The sequence below is a fragment of the Ambystoma mexicanum genome, chromosome 2q, assembly GCF_040938575.1.
Source record: "Ambystoma mexicanum isolate Mex_15411 chromosome 2q, UKY_AmexF1_1, whole genome shotgun sequence".
NCBI lineage: Eukaryota > Metazoa > Chordata > Amphibia > Caudata > Ambystomatidae > Ambystoma > Ambystoma mexicanum.
In genome coordinates, this window is record NC_090924.1 from 1,189,798,666 (window position 1) to 1,189,817,502 (window position 18,837).

The 18,837-nt window shown below is 49.2% G+C and overlaps 1 protein-coding gene across 1 annotated transcript in view; it reads left to right on the forward strand.

Annotated features, from left to right (window-relative positions):
• The window catches only part of PLXDC2 (plexin domain containing 2), a 1,961,518-nt gene extending 1,950,141 nt beyond the window's left edge, over window positions 1-11,377 (forward strand). Inside the window, exon 14 of the mRNA XM_069648589.1 lies at window positions 10,648-11,377. Within this exon, the coding sequence (XP_069504690.1) occupies window positions 10,648-10,764 (117 nt within the window). The 3' untranslated portion in view covers window positions 10,765-11,377. The remainder of the gene's footprint in view (window positions 1-10,647) is intronic.
• Window positions 11,378-18,837: the final 7,460 nt, after the last annotated feature.

Genomic DNA, 18,837 nt, shown 5'->3' on the forward strand with positions numbered 1-18,837 from the left:
TACACGCGCCCAGGCCATTTGCGTGTAGAACTTCCCGCGCACCCCTGGAATACACGCGCCCAGGCCATTCGGTGTGGGACTTCCCGCGCACCCCTGAAATACACGCGCCCAGGGCAATCGCGTGTGGAACTTCCCGCGCACCCCTGAAATACACGCGCCCAGGCCAATCGCGTGTGGAACTTCCCGTGCACCCCTGAAATACACGCGCCCAGGGCAATCGCGTGTGGAACTTCCCGCGCACCCCTGAAATACACGCGCCCAGGCCATTCGCGTGTGGAACTTCCCGCACACCCCTGAAATACACGCGCCGAAGGCAATCGCGTGTGGAACTTCCCGCGCAACCCTGAAATACACGTGCCCAGGCCAATCGCGTGTGGAACTTCCCGCGCACCCCTGAAATACAAGCACGCAGCCCAATCGCGTGTAGAACTTCACGCGCATCCCTGAAATACACGTACCCTGCGGAAATCGTGTGTGTAACTTCCCCTGCACCCTGAAATACACGTACCCTGCTGATATCGCGTGTGGAACTTCACGCGCACCCCGAAATACACGTACCCTGATGGAATCGCGTGAGGTACTTCCCGCGCACCGCAGTGATACACGTAGCCCGCTTGCTGTGCTGGTACAGGGTTAGCGCAGCCCTTTGCGCTGGATTGGGTATATTGATGGCTTTTCCCTGCGTGAGAGACGTTCTTGGGGGCGTAACTGGCGCTGCTGCGGGGTCGCTGCGCCACTGTGCGCCACGGCTGGTTTTGGTGGCTGGAATCCATGAATACGCTGTGCGCGGAAATGGATTTTAGCGCACGCGCCTGGCGCAGGGATTTGCACGCGCACACTGTGCGCAAGCCGCGTGCGCAACTTGTGTGCTGAATTCTATGAATTACCCCCTCAGTGTTTGGAATAGAAAAAAAAGCCTTATAGGTGCTGAGGACATGTAATTTGATATGATGATATTACCCTCCTTTTAAAAAGTGTGACGCATAAAATGTTGTACCATACACCTCAACATTTGATTCATCTATGCAACTCGCTTCGAACCTCAGATTTTAACTTTGACACTTGAATTAACACATATGCATCATGGGGCCGATTCATGGAACAAACGTGCGCCGAAAATCTTTGCGCAAGCAGGCGCAAGCAGGCGCAAGCGCCAAAAAACAGCAGCACGCGCACGCGTGCGATTCATGGAAGTCCCTGCGCGTGTTTTCCTCGGGATGTGCGCCAAACCCGTGCATGGCGCACACGTCACTGCAACATCCCGAAAGACGTGCGCGACGCGCACAGTGAAAGCGCACAACCTCGGCGCATACACTAGAAAGTGGGCGGAACACGGGGCGTAACGCGCGGAATGGGGAACAACTCTCGAAAACAAGGGCGTAACTGGGGATGTATTGCAGGGAAGCAGACGGAACGCCCACACGCACCCGAACCACACGTATTCATGGAATCGAATAGGGCAAAGCCACGCACAGCGAAAGACACGCACAAGCCGAAACACGTCCGCCACACGAAGGCAGGCGGTAGCGTCCCTGCGCATTACAAAAATGGCAACATACAGCAATTGTGCCTGTGCGAGCGGGGCACGTGTATTTCAGGGTTGCGCGGGAAGTTACACACGCGATTGAGCGGGGTACGTGTATTCCGGGGGTTCGCGGGAAGTCACACACGTGATCTGGCCTGGGGGAGCGGGCTACGTGTATTTCAGGGGTTCGCGTGAACTTCTTCACGCGATCGGGCCTGGGGGAGCGGGCTACGTGTATTTCAGGGGTTCGCGTGACGGGCCTGGGGGAGCGGGGTACCACTCACCGTCTGCCTTGCGTGTAGAAGAACGCGTAGTCAACACCCGCTGTGAAGTAATAGCGTGTGAACCCCAACGGATGGAAAACACACGCACCGCACGAAAAGCACGTACAGAACATAAAGGCACGCGGGATCTCCAAGCCCTGCCAGGGCAACGCCCGTGCGCAAAACGTCACGGACGCGCTTACGCTGTAAGGGCCTTTGGTCCAATGAAATCGCGTATGCGTGCTGACGCGCTTACGCGCTAAGGGCCTTTCCTCGATTTTCACGCTGACGTGCAGGATTTTCACGTGCCAAATCACTCCGTATCAAGCTGGCCACGCGAAAACACACGGAAGACCACGCTCCTGCCCAGAAGGCCAAATTACTGCCCCCCAGTGCCCTGAGCAGCCTTCCACGTGCCATCTGCTTCTGCCTGCCTGCCTGCCTGCTGCCACCGTGCCCTGCCATTTGGTGCCTGCACATCAGCCATCTGCAGGGGTCCAGTTGCTGTGTCCACCCCTCCTGGAACAGAAGACTCCCGACTCAGATAACATCGCTCCACAGCCCAGCCCCAGGACCCAGTTGCCCACCCACTCCTGCCCCTGGGGTTGCCATGTCGGGCACATCCACATCTGGCACCAGTGGCAACCCCCGGCCAGAGGGGCAGTGGGGCACCAGCTTCACTGCCACCGAAGTTGGTGTCCTGGTGGAGCAAGTCCTGGGGCAGTATGATGCCCTCTTCGGATCGTCCCGTGCCAACAAGGAAGGACGGGAGAGGATCTGGACCGACTGTGTGGTTGCCATCAACGCGGAGGGGGTGGCAACCCGCACCATCCAGAAGGTCAAGAAGCGCTGGGAAGACTTGAGGTCCAGGACCCTCATAAAGGCCCGGCGCCTCGTGAAGGGGGGCCGGGGCCGCATGAGTTCCATCCAGATGAGGGTCCTGGAACGCGTACACCCAGCGCTCCACGCCCAGGTCCTTGAGAGGGAGACCCGTCTGGAGTTGAGCGGTAAGTGGCCAAGCATTGCTGTGTGAGACAGGGCATGTTGCAGTGTGCTGGTTGTCTGATACTTGCCTGTATGTGTGACATAGGCCATGTACGCATGTATGTGTGCAGGGACATCATGGTAATGCATGTGCGACCAGTAATGTGTGAACCGCACACTGTATGTGTGCAGGGACATCATGGTAATGCATGTGCGACCAGTAATGTGTGAACCGCACGGTCGTTGCATGTGTTTAAATGCGACATGGGGAGTCCGATGCAGATTGTACACATGAGAGCATGGCAGTCTCTGTTCCTGGACATGGGTGGGGGTGAGGGATGGGTGCTGATGCCAGGTACATATATGGTATCCATGTCTGTGTGCCTGACCTGCGTGTCTGTGACTTGTGAATGCCATGGATGCATGACACATGTCTGTGACAATGTACAGATTCACTGATGCAGCCTAGTCATCCTTGTATCCACTGTGATTGGGGTGTACGGGGCCAGATGGATGTGACTGAGGTGAAGTGTGTGCATGTGATAGGCATGACCCATGATGCATGTGAGTACTATTACATTGTATGTTTTGTGAGTCCATTGGACATGTATGGAAATGTCCATGGCATGCACCATGACTGTCACTGTATGTGTTTTGCCTTGACTGACACATGTGTTGTGGAGGGACATGATGGAAGTGTACTTTGACAGTGGCACTCATCTGCTATTGCTTCCTGTCTAGGGGACCATTGTACAGTACCCTGATGCTTGTGTTCTATGTCTCCCTCTACGCAGCGGCTAGTGAAGAAGAGGGCGGAGACGGCGCTGTGGAGCAAGGCGGCGGGGATGCCCCCACGGCTGCAGCGGAAGGGGTGGGTGAGCCCCCATAGGGGCCTGCTACGGCGAAAGATGGTGAGGAGCCATCCAGGTTGGTGGTTTCCACAGAGGAGAAGGAGGCTGCCACTGAGGCGCACATGGGGCCTGGTGGGGGCATCCCTGCTGGTGCAAGTGGTGCAGTCCAGGGGCAGGAGGCAGCGCAGGTCACCGTGGAGGGGCCTGTGCATGTCGCTGCTCCTGACCCTGTGGGTGCACCACCATGCACCAGCAGGGATGCCCCGTCCCAGGCCCGTCCGCAGGTAGAGGGGATGTCCATGTCATCTGACTCCCCTCCACCTGCGGAAGAGGGGACCCCTGGCCGTATGGAGAAGGTCCTTATTGGGGTCGCGATGCGCACGGCTGTGATTCGTGATGCCGTGCGTGCTTCCCAGGAGGAGCATGCACGTCATCACGAAGAGCACCGTGCCGACGTGGCCCAATTGGGATTGTCCATGTTCGGGGGTTTCCTGCATGTGTCGGCCAATCTGGCGGCCCTCTCCTCCTCTGTGGAGACTATACGCCAGTCGTTCTCCTTGCCGTCTTCCAGCCCAGATGCCACCAGGGCCCCCTGTGGACCTGCCCTGACCAATGCAGCCAGCTTGGTGGGGATCCCATCCCTGCCACAGTCGGGAGTCAGAGGTCCAGCAGGGGTGGACACCACAGCAACCGGACCCCAGCAGAAGGAGGATGTGATGGCATCATCGGGCAGGGCACGTGCACAACGGCGTCGGTGGTTTCAATCAGCCTGGATGCCGTCGTGCTGGCACAGGCAGTTGCGTCGGAAGCAGCAGCAGGCTCAACGTGGGAGGCATCATGGCTCGGGGCCATCAACATCAGGGGTGCAGGCATCGGCCGGAGGGCAGGAGAACCCTGGAATGGGAGTGGCTTCCGTGTGGGAGCGGTTGGGCCAGCAGATAGGTGCGGAGCGGCAGCGGGCAGAGGAGGAATGGCTCACAATGGTCAGGACGGAGGACTCCATGCGGAGGGCGCTGAGGCAGGCTGAGTGCCTCGAGGGTCTTTGCAGGGAGTTGGAGCTGGACACTGCATTATCCCTGCGGGACCTCGGGGCCAGGGAACATGCCCGCCTCCAAGCCATTGAAATGGAGTTCGATGATGCCCTGGCCCATGACAACAACCAGTGAGCCGTCGGACTAGCCCGCTGCCTTTGTATATAGTTATATAGTTAGTGGTAGGTTTCCTTTAATTTTTTTTTTTTTTATTTGGTTGCGATTGGACAATGCGCCACATTTTTGTATATAGTTCAGTTTTTAGTTAGTTGTCATAGTTAGGTTTCATTTGGTTGGACTCATGGACCCGGGATTATCTTGTAAATAGTTCTTCAATTGATTTTTTTATTGTTTGGATTTTTTTCATGGACATTCATCTTCTTTTGGTTGTTTTGCTTTGTGGTTTTTCTCATTTCATTTCCATTCAAGTTGATTTTCAATACATTTTTATTTTCATCCTTCAATGTGTCGTATCATCTCATTACTTTCATGCATGTCATGTTGGGTGTTTTAACATTCACTTGCAGCCATTGTGTGTGACAGACATGTGTTCATTTGCATTATTTACATTGGGTGTGTAACATGTAATTGCCTTTGATATGTGGGTGGATGTGATAGTTGGTTGGGACTTTTGGCAGGGGAGGGTGGCCATTACGGACATGATCGGGGATTGTTGGGACCCAGGTGCAGAGGGGCATGGATGGGACATGGGCGAGGGCCTGGTAGAGGGTGCCCCTGCACTGCTGGGGGGTAGGGGGGTGGGGAACATGAGTTGGACATGGGTGGGGGCCTGCTGGCAGGTGCCCCGCAATTCTGGGGGTGGGGGTGCAAGGGGACATGAGTTGGACATGGGTGGGGGCATGCTGGCAGGTGCCCCGCAATGCTGGGGGTGGGGGTGGTGGGAGACATGGGTGGGGGCCTGGTGGAGGGTGCCCCTGCACTGCTGGGGGGTGGGGGTGGTGGGGAACATGAGTTGGACATGGGTGGGGGCCTGCTGGCAGGTGCCCCGCAATTCTGGGGGTGGGGGTGCAAGGGGACATGAGTTGGACATGGGTGGGGTCCTGCTGGCAGGTGCCCCGCAATTCTGGGGGTGGGGGTGCAAGGGGACATGAGTTGGTGATCATTAGTGCAAGGAGACTTTGCTGGGGGGCATGCCCATGTTGGGTGGGCTGCCTGCGGGACATGACCAGGGATGCAGGGTAGTCCCCTGTGGTGTGGGCTGCCTGCAGGGGCCGTGGAGGGTGTACAGGAAACACCTGGGAGGACCCACACTGGCAAATTACATGTAGGACTCCCCGGCACCCCTGAAATACACGTACCCTGCTGAAATCGCGTGTAAAACTTTCCGCGCACCCCTGGTATACACGCACACGCTCCCCCAGGCCAGATCGCGTGTGGAACTTCCCGTGCACCCCTGAAATACACGCGCCCAGGGCAATCGCGTGTGGAACTTCCCACGCACCCCTGAAATACACGCGCCCAGGCCATTCACGTGTAGAACTTCCCGCGCACCCCTGAAATACACGCACCCAGGCCATTCGCGTGTGGAACTTCCCACGCACCCCTGAAATACACGCACCCAGGCCATTCGCGTGTAGAACATCCTGCGCACCCCTGAAATACACGCACCCAGGCCATTCGCGTGTGGAACTTCCCGCGCACCCCTGAAATACACGCGCCCAGGCCATTCGCGTGTAGAACTTCCCGCGCACCCCTGAAATACACGCACCCAGGCCATTCGCGTGTGGAACTTCCCACGCACCCCTCAAATACACGCGCCCAGGGCAATCGCGTGTAGAACTTCCTGTGCACCCCTGAAATACACGCACCCAAGCCATTCGCGTGTGGAACTTCCCGCGCACCCCTGGAATACACGCGCCCAGGGCAATCGCTTGTGGAACTTCCCGCGCACCCCTGAAATACACGCGCCCAGGCCATTCGCGTGTAGAACTTCCCGCGCACCCCTGAAATACACGCACCCAGGCCATTCGCGTGTGGAACTTCCCACGCACCCCTGAAATACACGCACCCAGGCCATTCGCGTGTAGAACTTCCCGCGCACCCCTGAAATACACGCACCCAGGCCATTCGCGTGTGGAACTTCCCGCGCACCCCTGAAATACACGAGCCCAGGCCATTCGCATGTGGAACTTCCAGCGCACCCCTGAAATACACGCACCCAGGCCATTCGCGTGTGAAACTTCCCGCGCACCCCTGAAATACACGCGCCCTGGCCATTCGCGTGTAGAACTTTCCGCGCACCCCTGAAATACACGCACCCAGGCCATTCGCATGTGGAACTTCCCGTGCACCCCTGAAATACACGCGTCCAGGGCAATCGCGTGTAAAACTTCCCGCGCACCCCTGAAATACACGCACCCAGGCCATTCGCGTGTGGAACTTCCCGCGCACCCCTGGAATACACGCGCCCATGGCAATCTCGTGTGGAACTTCCCGCGCACCCCTGAAATGCACACGCCCAGGCCAATCGCGTGTGGAACTTACCGCGCACCCCTGAAATACACGCGCCCAGGGCAATCACGTGTGGAACTTCCTGCGCACCCCTGAAATACACGCGCCCAGGCCAATCGCGTGTGGAACTTCCCGCGCACCCCTGAAATACACGCACGCAGCCCAATCGCGTGTAGAACTTCACGCGCACCCCTGAAATACACGTACCCTGCGGAAATCGCATGTGTAACTTCCCCTGCACCCTGAAATACACGTACCCTGCTGATATCGCGTGTGGAACTTCACGCGCACCCCGAAATACACGTACCCTGATGGAATCGCATGAGGTACTTCCCGCGCACCCCACTGATACACGTAGCCCGCTTGCTGTGCTGGTACAGGGTTAGCGCAGCCCTTTGCGCTGGATTGGGTATATTGATGGCTTTTCCCTGCGCGAGAGGCGTTCTTGGGGGCCTAACTGGCGCTGCTGCAGGGTCGCTGCGCCACTGTACGCCACGGCTGGTTTTGGTGGCTGGAATCCATGAATACGCTGTGCGCGGAAATGGATTTTAGCGCACGCGGCTGGCGCAGGGATTCGCACGCGCACACTGTGCGCCAGCCGCGTGCGCCACTTGTGCGCTGAATTCTATGAATTACCCCCCATGACTCTGCAGGTGTAACTTTTTACACAGGACAAGTTTATTGAATTACAGCAAACCTACCTTGGGGGCTGTCAACCAGGCAAACTTAGACACATGGAAGAGTTAAGTCATACCCACCTGACACACCCATTCCATGTAAATTACACAAACATGGAAAGGGAGGAAGATCTTCTGTGTGGAGTGCAGAGAAAAACGATTTTCCAATGAATTAAGCTTGCTCGCCTCCCAGTAAAAAGTTGTAAACCCTATTTGTGCATTGGTGTAAGTTATTGTGGCATAACGTACACCATATTTTGGGTGTAAGCCATACTTACACCTTTTATTTGGCATATCAGCCCATATGGCTATATGCTTAATCAGATGATAGTGTGTGTTTTGTATAAATGTGGTTGCAAAAATATATCACTGTCTTTTAACTGTGATGTTTACTTCTCCCTGCAGCTATTTGTTGACTGTTGTTTCATCTCCCATCCATAAGTTAACATTGGGTATTGTTATTATTTGTATATTTACTTTCACTTAGAAACCCATATGCATTTATCTACTAATTATCCTTTTAAGTGTCATAGCAATGATCTGTGTATCCTATGTATTTCTAAACACTCCCTTCAAAATGAAAATATTAGGACATCCTATATATGAAAATTAAATAACAATACGTTTTGGGTGTTTTTCCTCTATTTCCTTCAAAATATGTATAGTTCAAAAATATAATTTCTGCGTTGTGACCATAGAATGGGTCTGTTTAATGATTTGACAGTATGAAAAACGGTTCCATGTAATAATGTCGCCACAAAAATCTCGCCATGCAAAAATATTGCTGACAAATGGCGACATTATTGCATGGAACATGTTTTTGCCCCTGTCCCCATATATATGGTCATCCATATAATATCGCCACAACCTTTTCGCGGCGATATTATTTATGCCGACCATATATATGGGGATAATATTACCTGATACCTGAAAAACATGTTGTGCCTATCAATATGTATGTCTGAGTTTCCACCAAAAATATTTGAACTCATGACAGTCCAGGCACCCATCCTTAGGTGTCCAGCACTCAAAGTGTAAATCTATTAAAGCATCACTAGCAAATCAATCTGAAAAGATGTAGCTCCTACAATCTGAAAGGGGCTATTTGAAGTTATCCTGAGTACCTTCTCCTCTCCTAATTCCTTCTCCAGCTGTGGTGTCCCCCAGGGTGCTATCCTCCCCCCTTGGCTCTTTACCATCTACCTTGCTCTGCTTGCACTCCTCCTTCTCCTCCAGCTTCAATTGTCGCACAGATGACGCACAGCTCTTTTTCAAAAGTCCTACTGACCCTCTTAAACCCTCCATCATCCATCCATCCAGTCCAGGTGCACTTACAATGATATCTGCCTCAATTCCTGCAAAACTGAGATTGCTTCCCATCGGGAACCCTGCCTACTCCTCCTTCCCTTCACTCTGGCCTTCCTCCTTGGGCTCTTCCCCTACTCCTTCCTCCCTCACACTCAAGACATTGCCATGAAGTCCCACTTTCTGCTCTTCCTTCTCAAACAAATTCTCCCTTTTTTTCACTTTCTCACAGAGGCTCAACGTTACCCAAGACCTGGTTCTCTCAAGTCTTGACTATTGCAATATCCGCCTCCTGAATCTACCTCTTACCACTCTACGACAGCTCCAGCTTATCCAGAATATGGCAGCAAGACTTATCCTTGGCCTTAAACCCAGGGACCGCATCTCTCCTGCTCTAAAACGTCTTCACTGGCTCCCGGTTGTTGCACAGATTAAATTCAAATCCCTCTGCATTATCCACAAGGATATCTGGGCCCAGGGACCACATTATCTACAACTTGATCTTACTAAATACTCTCCCTCTAAACCACTACATTCCTCTGGCACCAACTCTTTGGGCCTCATTACGACCCTGCCAAAAACCATGGTGCTATTAGCATCATGGTCCATGCCGGTAAGTTACCGACTCTGCCATGGAGAAAGGGGGAATTACCACCCCATTACAAGGTTGGTGGGGCGGTAATTCCCCCTTCCTCCATGGCCCTTCCCCATTCCAATTTTTGCCCCATAGGGCTCAATGGGAATGGGGAAGGCGCTAAGTACGGTGACGCAAATTGCGGCACGGTAATTAGCACCAAGGTCCCTTCGCGGGTCCCTACTTTAACGGCTTTTACGGCACTGTTAACCCATTAGTGCCTGGGTCGTAATGAGGCCCTTCGTGTGTAAAGTGTTTTCCTAAACAGAGGGTAGGTCAATCACTTTCCCCAGCTGGCTCCCTCCTGTGGAACAGCCTCCCACTGCATCTGCACCTTGAGCGGGCTTTCTTAAATTCTGGAAGCTCCTCAAGACTCTTTACCTCCTCCTTCCCTTCTTCTCTTCTCTGCTAGTCTCACAGTTGCTGTGATTGGTGTCCGGGGCCCTTACGCATCCTCGGGCACCTGACCTCCCGCACCCAATTGACCCAGCCCCTGTCTAACCTCACCACTTGCCTTGGCACACCCTCCACCCTGGAGGTTTGCACTTACTCCTAACGTGGCCCCTGGCTGGGTAGCACTCAACAACCCAAGCACTTCATCTGTGGCTCGCCCATGAGCCTGGAATCCCCAGCACTTACACCCTCTCTCCTTTTCCTTGCTGCACTTGCATGTTTTAAATACTCACCCGGCATAGTAGGTTTGCCCCTCCTTCCTTCCTTTCCCTCAAATGCTCTTATTAAATATTGTGTTTTTTTAATGTATTTCACTCCCTTTTTCCCTAACCCTGTGGGCACTTTGAAACAGTATTTTCTTGCTGTATAAGCACCTAACAAGCAAACAATACATAAATACATACAGAAGATCCAATCATTTATCTCATTATTCTGTTATTTTCTTGTTGTAGCGACGTCCAAGCAGATGGCCAGCAATGCAGTTCCGAAGAGGATCAGGACACCCAGCCTACGCGGAAGTGGAGCCAGCTGGAGAAAAAGAAGGCTTTATAATATCAGAACAATGCTAAAACACGAAGGGTGCCAAAGACCTGTACTGGTCTATGGGTGCAGAACTTATGTTTGTCTGAGGGAAAGACTGAGCTAGTGATGCCCAAACTAAAAAGGGTTTCTAGAGCATCCATGGCTAGGAAGATGGACCCGACAAGAGTCCCACACCATGACAGATTAACACTGCACAGTAGACTTGCTCTCTAAATGTCCTAGCTCAGTAGATGGGCAATAAGAAAAGGAATACCACACCCACCGGAAATGCCATGTGTGTGCTCATGCTCAGGCATGTTTAGGAATACAAAATACTGTTCTTAATCAAGGCATATTCTAATCCTTTCTTGAAGTATTCTCCTAGCTGTCAGAGATGATAGTTAAATTACAGATTGTTGCAAATGGCCAGACGTTTGAGGCAAGAAGTACTGTTTAGTACTCTCAAGATGCATTAAAATATTCAGGAAGGTATATCATTTTTTAAAGTGCATATCTGCAAAAATGAGATGAGCTTAAGTCTTTGAATGATACCATGCAATTAATCTTCAAAAGTATTTAACACCAAGAGTCGATGAATATTGTACTGCAATGTTGGTTATTATATGGCCAAATGAAAATAAAATCGATGTTTTATAATGATCTACAAAAGTGAGCTTTAATGGCATGTCAAATAGTCTACCAACAGGCCACGTCAATTAAACGTATCATGTTTTTTTTACACAAATAATGTTTACTTTACTTAAAGACATGATCTTACATTGTACAGTAGCGTAAGAAATCAAGCTTCACAAAATATAGTATCTCATATTGCGGAAGGTATTTACAGCTGAATGCAAGTTGTTGAAGGAAGTTTATCACATATTACATGTTATTCACATCATTATGTGTTAGGTAGTTCATCCAGCTCTGCTGTTTTCTATGGATGATTCTGATATGGTTTTTGCCATGGTTAATATAGGGCTACAAAAACAAAAGTCCGAGAAATAAACAAGCTAGGATAAGCTACCCTCGAGTGTCATGTCAAAGCTAGAGGCTTTCCCAGTATGTAAGAACAATAATTGGCATGACCCCACATTAGCCCACTAAAGACTTTGATCTGTAAAGGTGCCCTCTATAGCCAAGATGCATTTGCCCTTGCAGCCTCATTCGAGAAACCTTGTACAAGTGTAAATGAAATTTTGCATCATATTAGCACTAGAATAAACATTGTTCCAGTGCCACTAAATATCAACAATCGGGAAACATTGCCCTTGTGTAAAAATGCAGTGACTCCAGGGGCCATATTACTAATTTCTCCAATGCATTTATTCCATCAGGCCAATGTTTTGCCTAGTGCTACTAGGTGCTTGCCCTAGTCCTCTGGCATAAAATGCATTGACACAATATTGTACTTGCATCAAATCAATGTTTCTCTAATATGGCCCCCAATGTATTATTATTTTTTTTTTAAATTAGCACACGTTTTGACTGTTGTTGATTCCGTACAAAATGTCACTTGCACAAAGCAAAGTTCATTCTCAACATCTTTCCTTTATTTATTTGAATTTATGTTTAGCACTGGCCCTACCCAGAGGATCTCAGAGAGCATTCCATGGCACAAATATTGAAAAAGTGGGAGTTGAAAAAATAAGTTACAAAATGTTTTCAGGAAAGATAGGAAGATGAGGATAGACACATGATAGTGGCGGAGGGCAAGAGGGAAGGGTTTTGTTTGAGGCTCTTTCTGAAAATGGTCATGGAGGAAAATAGCAAAATACTGACTCCACGTTCTCATGTACTGACAGAGCCCATTGTGTACATATCCTGTAATTTCCACATTTCCTGTAATTTCCACAAGTTTAATCGCAAGCCTCTTGCTTCCTTGGCCTTACGATAGTTTTAATTGTGCTTGTACTTTTAACATGTACTTTTAACATAAACAATACTTTACAATCAAGGTCTTTAATAAATATGCTCAGTGCTGCTTTTTTTAAGACACATAATGTTTGCAGACAAATGTATATATAAATGTATTTTTAATAGCTACCACGAGGCTGGCTCTTGTGACTGTTTCAACTTCATTTTGCCATCCAAATAAAATGCAAGAATTTCATTAGAGCAAATGTTCAATGCATGAGCAAAACCATCACTTATCTTTTCTCCTTTTTCTAAAGTGTTTTTTATGCATTTCTAATCAAAGGATCACATTTTCTTATTCCTTTAAGGTTTACTATTGGGAGACCCTAAAATATGTATCTCAACTATCCCCATCCACAAAATAAAACTGTGCACTGATATGCATGACTGTGAAAACTGTGGGTCTCATCACGGTTGGGCGGAGCATTAGAAATGCAGTGGGAACTCAATTACCATTGCATTGCGGCACCACCCAATTTTGGGCGGAAAGCTGCAGATGTACATCCAACTTTCAGCGAGGTAAATCTTGCTACTTTCTGTCCATTTGTGGCACTATTACCATGGCACTATTAAGAATGTGGCAAATGGGAATGGGGATTTACTGCCCCCAATGCAACTCGAGATCTGGCGTTAATAGCGCCGGACCGAGTTGCAGTAATGCTGTTTGCATTGGACCGCCCAACTTTTGATGAGGCCCTGTGTATTCACAGAAATGTATCTACTGACTGTATGTATAACTGAGTTCAAAGCATGTGTTGGGGTGGACCTCTGATCTCCTTACCCAAATAGTCATCCCTCTTACGAAGTGAGTGCATGTGTGTCCGTAAAACAAGTTTATTGTATACTAACAGCTGGGAGGGGATAGATGACTCTTTAACCAAATTCTCTCTGAAGCACCCAAAGGTTACACATTATATACAGTATCGCAACATTTAAAACACTCCCACATATTTTGTTACAAAGTCATCCCCAAACATGATTGGTCAACTCTATACAAGGAAACCTAATCACCCCAAGTTCCCATGCTCATATTTACAGCACATCCCTGTTTGGGATCTTTTCATAGTTGGTCTTGACACCATCACATGGTTGCATATTCACTTACAGCAATCCTAATATGTTACAGGTTCCATCTGGTCAGGGACCGCTAACCCCGGTTGTGATGCAAATGGCTTTTACAAGGACACATCAACACTATGAGATCTGAGAGAAACACACAAGATCCCTTTGAACCAGTGATAGCCATCTTATCCACCCAGACATTTCATGCTAATCTATAACGACTACCATCTCAGCATGCATGGCTTCTGGCCACATCCTGGTCATTTCTGAGAACCTGATGGAAAAACTAAAACGTTTGTCAACTCTGCCCTTCAGCATCCCTTGCACCAGGTTTGTTTCCTTGCCCCATGTCGACCCTACCAGGTGGCCACACTTCCCTGGTCACTGAATCACAACACTCCCATGTACTCAGAAAGATTAAATCTCCTCTCCAGAATAGAGCCATGTTGTAAACCCTTTCCTGGTCGCAACTGACCATCTGATGTTATTGCAGCTGGCTTCCCCCATCCTTCATTCTTGATCAACCAACGTCCCGGTTACACAGGGTTTATCTCGCCAACCCAGAGTTCTGCTGCCTGCACAAACCCCATCTATGAGGGACCTGCGGTATACAGTTTTTATATTTGCCATGTACCCCTTGTTCCCCAGCTATCCCAAACACATGTCCCTAAAATAAACATTTTGTATATGTCTGTTAATGTATGTTCAAGACTATCACGTCCCCTCACAGTGGCTTCTCCATCTGTGAATCTCCTTTTTTGTGTGCTCATATAAAGTGCCTCGCTTCCCATCTGTAGGCATTGTATTGCACACCATAAAGCTACATGGTATTCGTACTGTATCTTCAGACATGTCATTGGGGGTTATTCTGAGTAGGGCGGTAAGGGTTAACGGTCACCGGTAACGAGACCGGCCCCGTTAAACCCTTACCTCCCTATTCCGAGTTCCCTTTGCGGGTTGGTACTTAACGCCTGCTTTTTGCAGGCGTTAAAAAACCAACCCGCAAAGGGACCTAGGAGCTAATTACGGCACCGTAATTTACGGTGCCGTAATTAGCACCTTCCCCATTCCAATTGAGCCCTATGGGCCAAAAATGGGAATGGGGAAGGGCCCATGGAGAATGGGGAATTACCGCCCCCACCAACCCTGGAATGGGGCGGTAATTACGCCATTCACCATAGCGGAGTCGGAAAGATAACGGTGTCAACCAAGGCGCTAGTGCCTTGGTTAACGCTAGGGTCGGAATGAGGCCCATTATGTTGCTACATGTGTAAAAACCTAAAATGTATCACTTAAACACAAAATGACACTAATACTAACACTCATCCCATTCTCATTAACTACACTAGATACAAACTAAATCACAGCATCACGCTAACATCGCCTGTACCCCAGTCACCAATATGGCGCAGGAAACGTGAACCCTTCTTTCCCATTGAAACCATTATCGACCACCCCAACACATGGTTTATTTGTATGATTATGTGGTATGCACATATTTGCAGCTGCAAGACAACGTGCCTGCTCTTTGCTTTGACCTGGCCACAACAAATTCCTTAATATACTCAATCAAGAGAATTCTTAAACAATATATATAAACGAATGTCAATCGCAACTTTGTCAAAAATGATCAACAAAATGTACATATAGCAGAGACATTTGTATGGTATAGAGCAGTGGAAATACAGAGGTGGGAAAAGGAGAGGGTTGGGGTTGAGAGTAAGCCTGAATGACCTTAGTCAAAAGTGTTCTGCAGGCTCCTGTCAGTCTCTTAGTGAGATTCGTGTAGGTCTGTGGGATCCTGCAGATTGTCTTCCAAACCGAATGTGATAAAATCTCCTTTAGAGATTCTAAAGCTTTGGGGTGCTGTTGTGTGGCGAATGGATGATGATGTGAGCTTTCAGAGCCCTGTATCGGACTTCACTTATCCTGTCCAAATCTCCTCTTCACGGAAGTAATACTGTAAGCTCCAGAGAGAGCACAAATGCATGTTTTTTCCTATACAATTCCTCCTGACTCTGCCTGCCCTATTACGCACAACTGTGGTTTAAATATTTGGGCATACAGATTTGCACGGATCAATAACTATTTCTTATGCACAATTTACACCCCATCATGGAGCTATTCAGCCAGGGTGTTAAACACTGGAAATCACATCTGATAACAGGGAGAGCAACTCTACTCAAAATGCTGTTTCCTAGATATACATATTTCCTACAAATCACTCCATACACAGTGCCCAAAATGACGTTAGACAGAGTTGACAAGGCTCACACGGTACTCCTTTGGGGGAGGGGGGAGGGTACGCCACCCTGTATCGTCCTGACTAAACTACAATGCTCTGTATCTGAAGGTGGCGTTGGACTATCTGACAATACCAATGGGCGAACCAACTGATGACGGTCAATGATTGGTTACACAGTGACCTCCAGCTGCCACACATAAATGCAGAATGTGCATGGGTTAAAGGGGTTACACCTATCCAGGTTCTATATGGGGGCAGTGGGGAATATACTCTACCTACAATACCATGACACATTGTAAAGATCATGAAGGTTGTGACAAAAAGTATTGGTTGGGAAGTTAAGATTACATTGGCAAAACCACTATTGCACAATATTACACTACCCAAAGTCAAGAAGATAGACATATTCAAAGTTTGGGTCTGGTGTAATATCCTTGTTCTAAGGGATATGGTAAAGGACAGGAATCTTCTTTGATTTGAAGACCTGGGTTGAAACATCCTTAAACTGGTTTGAAAAACTATTCCTATCTGCTGCAATGATATTTGATAAAGTGGAACATTGCTATGCTGTGGGGTAAGGCAGAAACACCCTATTATAACTTATAACTAATCTTCGGATGCGGATATTTGTCACTTGAAGAAAGGATGTACAACTCCTGTGGATGCCCTAGGAAATTCCAGTCACTGTGGAGTAAATGGAGAGAGTCTAGCTAGAAGCGTATTGTGTACTTGGAGAAAGGATGGGTGGATTGGTAGCAATTGAAAGCGAGCGTCCCCAAACAGCACGATCCTCCCCGCAATGAGAGACAATGAAAGACTCTCCCAGAATGGGAATAAGGCCAAGACAGAGTGCGGGTGAGCGTAAATGGGAGTTTATCAATCAGAATAGGGCATGCAAAGAACTCTGCAAACTCCGAGAGCGCTCTGTCTGACAATAGCAAAGACAGGCGTATATATTTACAAAAAACGTCATCAAAACCTACATACTATAGGGGGCACAAGTTCATTGGGATTGGGTGGCGACGACTTAACTATAGGTGCTGTTGCGGCGTGGTTGGTCTTGGCTGGAGGACGTCACTGGTCAGCCTCGTGGGTTGGGCTGGGCCTGGCAGGTCGGCTTGAGTTCATCCGGGCGGTGTTGGTGTGCCAATGCGGCCTGTGGCAGAGATGAATGCCTTTCCTGACTTACTTGCCCTCAGCCATGCACACCGCAGTCATTCAGTCATTTACAGTGTTATTCTCTTTAGTAAATCTTCCAATAGGTTATTTTATAGGTTAATGCAACACAGGAGGAATGCACCTTGTGAGGGGTCTGGAGGTAATACATCGAGGCCTGGTTACCCGTGTCCTGTTGACCGGGGCCATAGGTCGAGGGGCTAAGCTTCGGGGCCTGGGACGGGCGGTACAGGTCTTTCTGCCTTGTTAGAAGTTGTTATGGATGTTCCGCTGTGTGTTGTCAAAGTGTTGGGTGTCCTGATTGCACAGGGCCATAAGTCTAAGACGGTCCGGTGGGTTGTGGGGTTTACGAGGGGGCGCGTGAGTTTAGACAAAGGTTTACTGCTGTGCTGTAAATAATGCAGGTGGCTGGCCGCGGCCTTGGGTGCTGCAGTGGGGCTACAAATCTTTGAAGCGGCTCCAGTCTGGTTGGGGGAGGTGGGATAGCACAGAGCGGGCCTCTGTTCTCATGTCTTGGCAGCCTTCGCAGGGTGGGAGGGGGAATGGCCTTGTACGCATTCACAAAGGTATCTCCCTCGTGTGTTGCCGAATGTAGGTAAAGACATCACAAACATTTGAACACTTTCTATAATACTTATTCAAAATCACTTCAAAACATGCATTTAAACTTTGCTGGATGTGTCTCGATTATACCCAGTCCGATCACCATATTTGTACATTATGTTCTAGCAGCTACAGTATTTTAGTTATATGCATATACATTTGCAGTAAATGAGGTAGTAGTTGGGTCGGTGGAGTACATAGAAAACGACCCGCCACTGTACGTGACGGTGGTGGCGCATAAGGGGCTTAGACATACACACATGATAAGTGCATTCTCGCGCATCCTTTACATGAGTTCATAGTATAGTTGCATTCGCTTTCTCGTGTACTCTAGCAGCATTAGCTTAGTTATGGCGCAAAACCATGGGAGGTAGGTTGCCCACGCAACAAACAGATCCCTGGAGCGTTCCTTTATTATTAGCATCCACCTGCAATGGTGTGAGCTCGCCATTGCTTATATCATGGGAGCATGCTCTCTCATTTTAATACATTCTACAGGCGTTTGTAATATAAGAGATTTTGTGGAAGAAAGCATACTTTGCAAGTGGTCTTGACATTAATATATACATATGTGTAAAGACTGTCTGCCATCAGATGACCATTTTACCGTTCTTCTCATTGTCCAGGCCTGCTGGCCGGGTCATGCTGATAGTGATAATACACTGCGGGAGGTGAACTGTTACAATGTCAGCGTATTGCGCTAGCTCATGTCCGCCTTGTTCGTGGGAACGTGCTCACAGCGGATCTGCCAGGGTGCTGCGGCAACAGGGAGGTGACTCTCCAAGGGTGGGGGCCGCGCTTCAGTGCGCTGAGCTCACACCATCTTTACCAGACAAAAAATGGTTTCTGGGCCTAGCTAAATTTGTGTGGCAATCAATACGTGTGGGCAATCGATACGTGTGTTTGGCATTCCATTGAATATATATATATATATATATATATATACACTCAACAAGATAAAAAGTTAAAAAATTCTCTTTTTGTTTTGTATCTTTATCAGTTCTGCATTTATTCAAGTTTAGTACCAACACATACACACAAGTTCATATTCAGTCATTCTGCTCAGTTGCATCGTTTGCTGTTGTCTGTGCCTCCTCATCTACCTCCTCTTGTACGT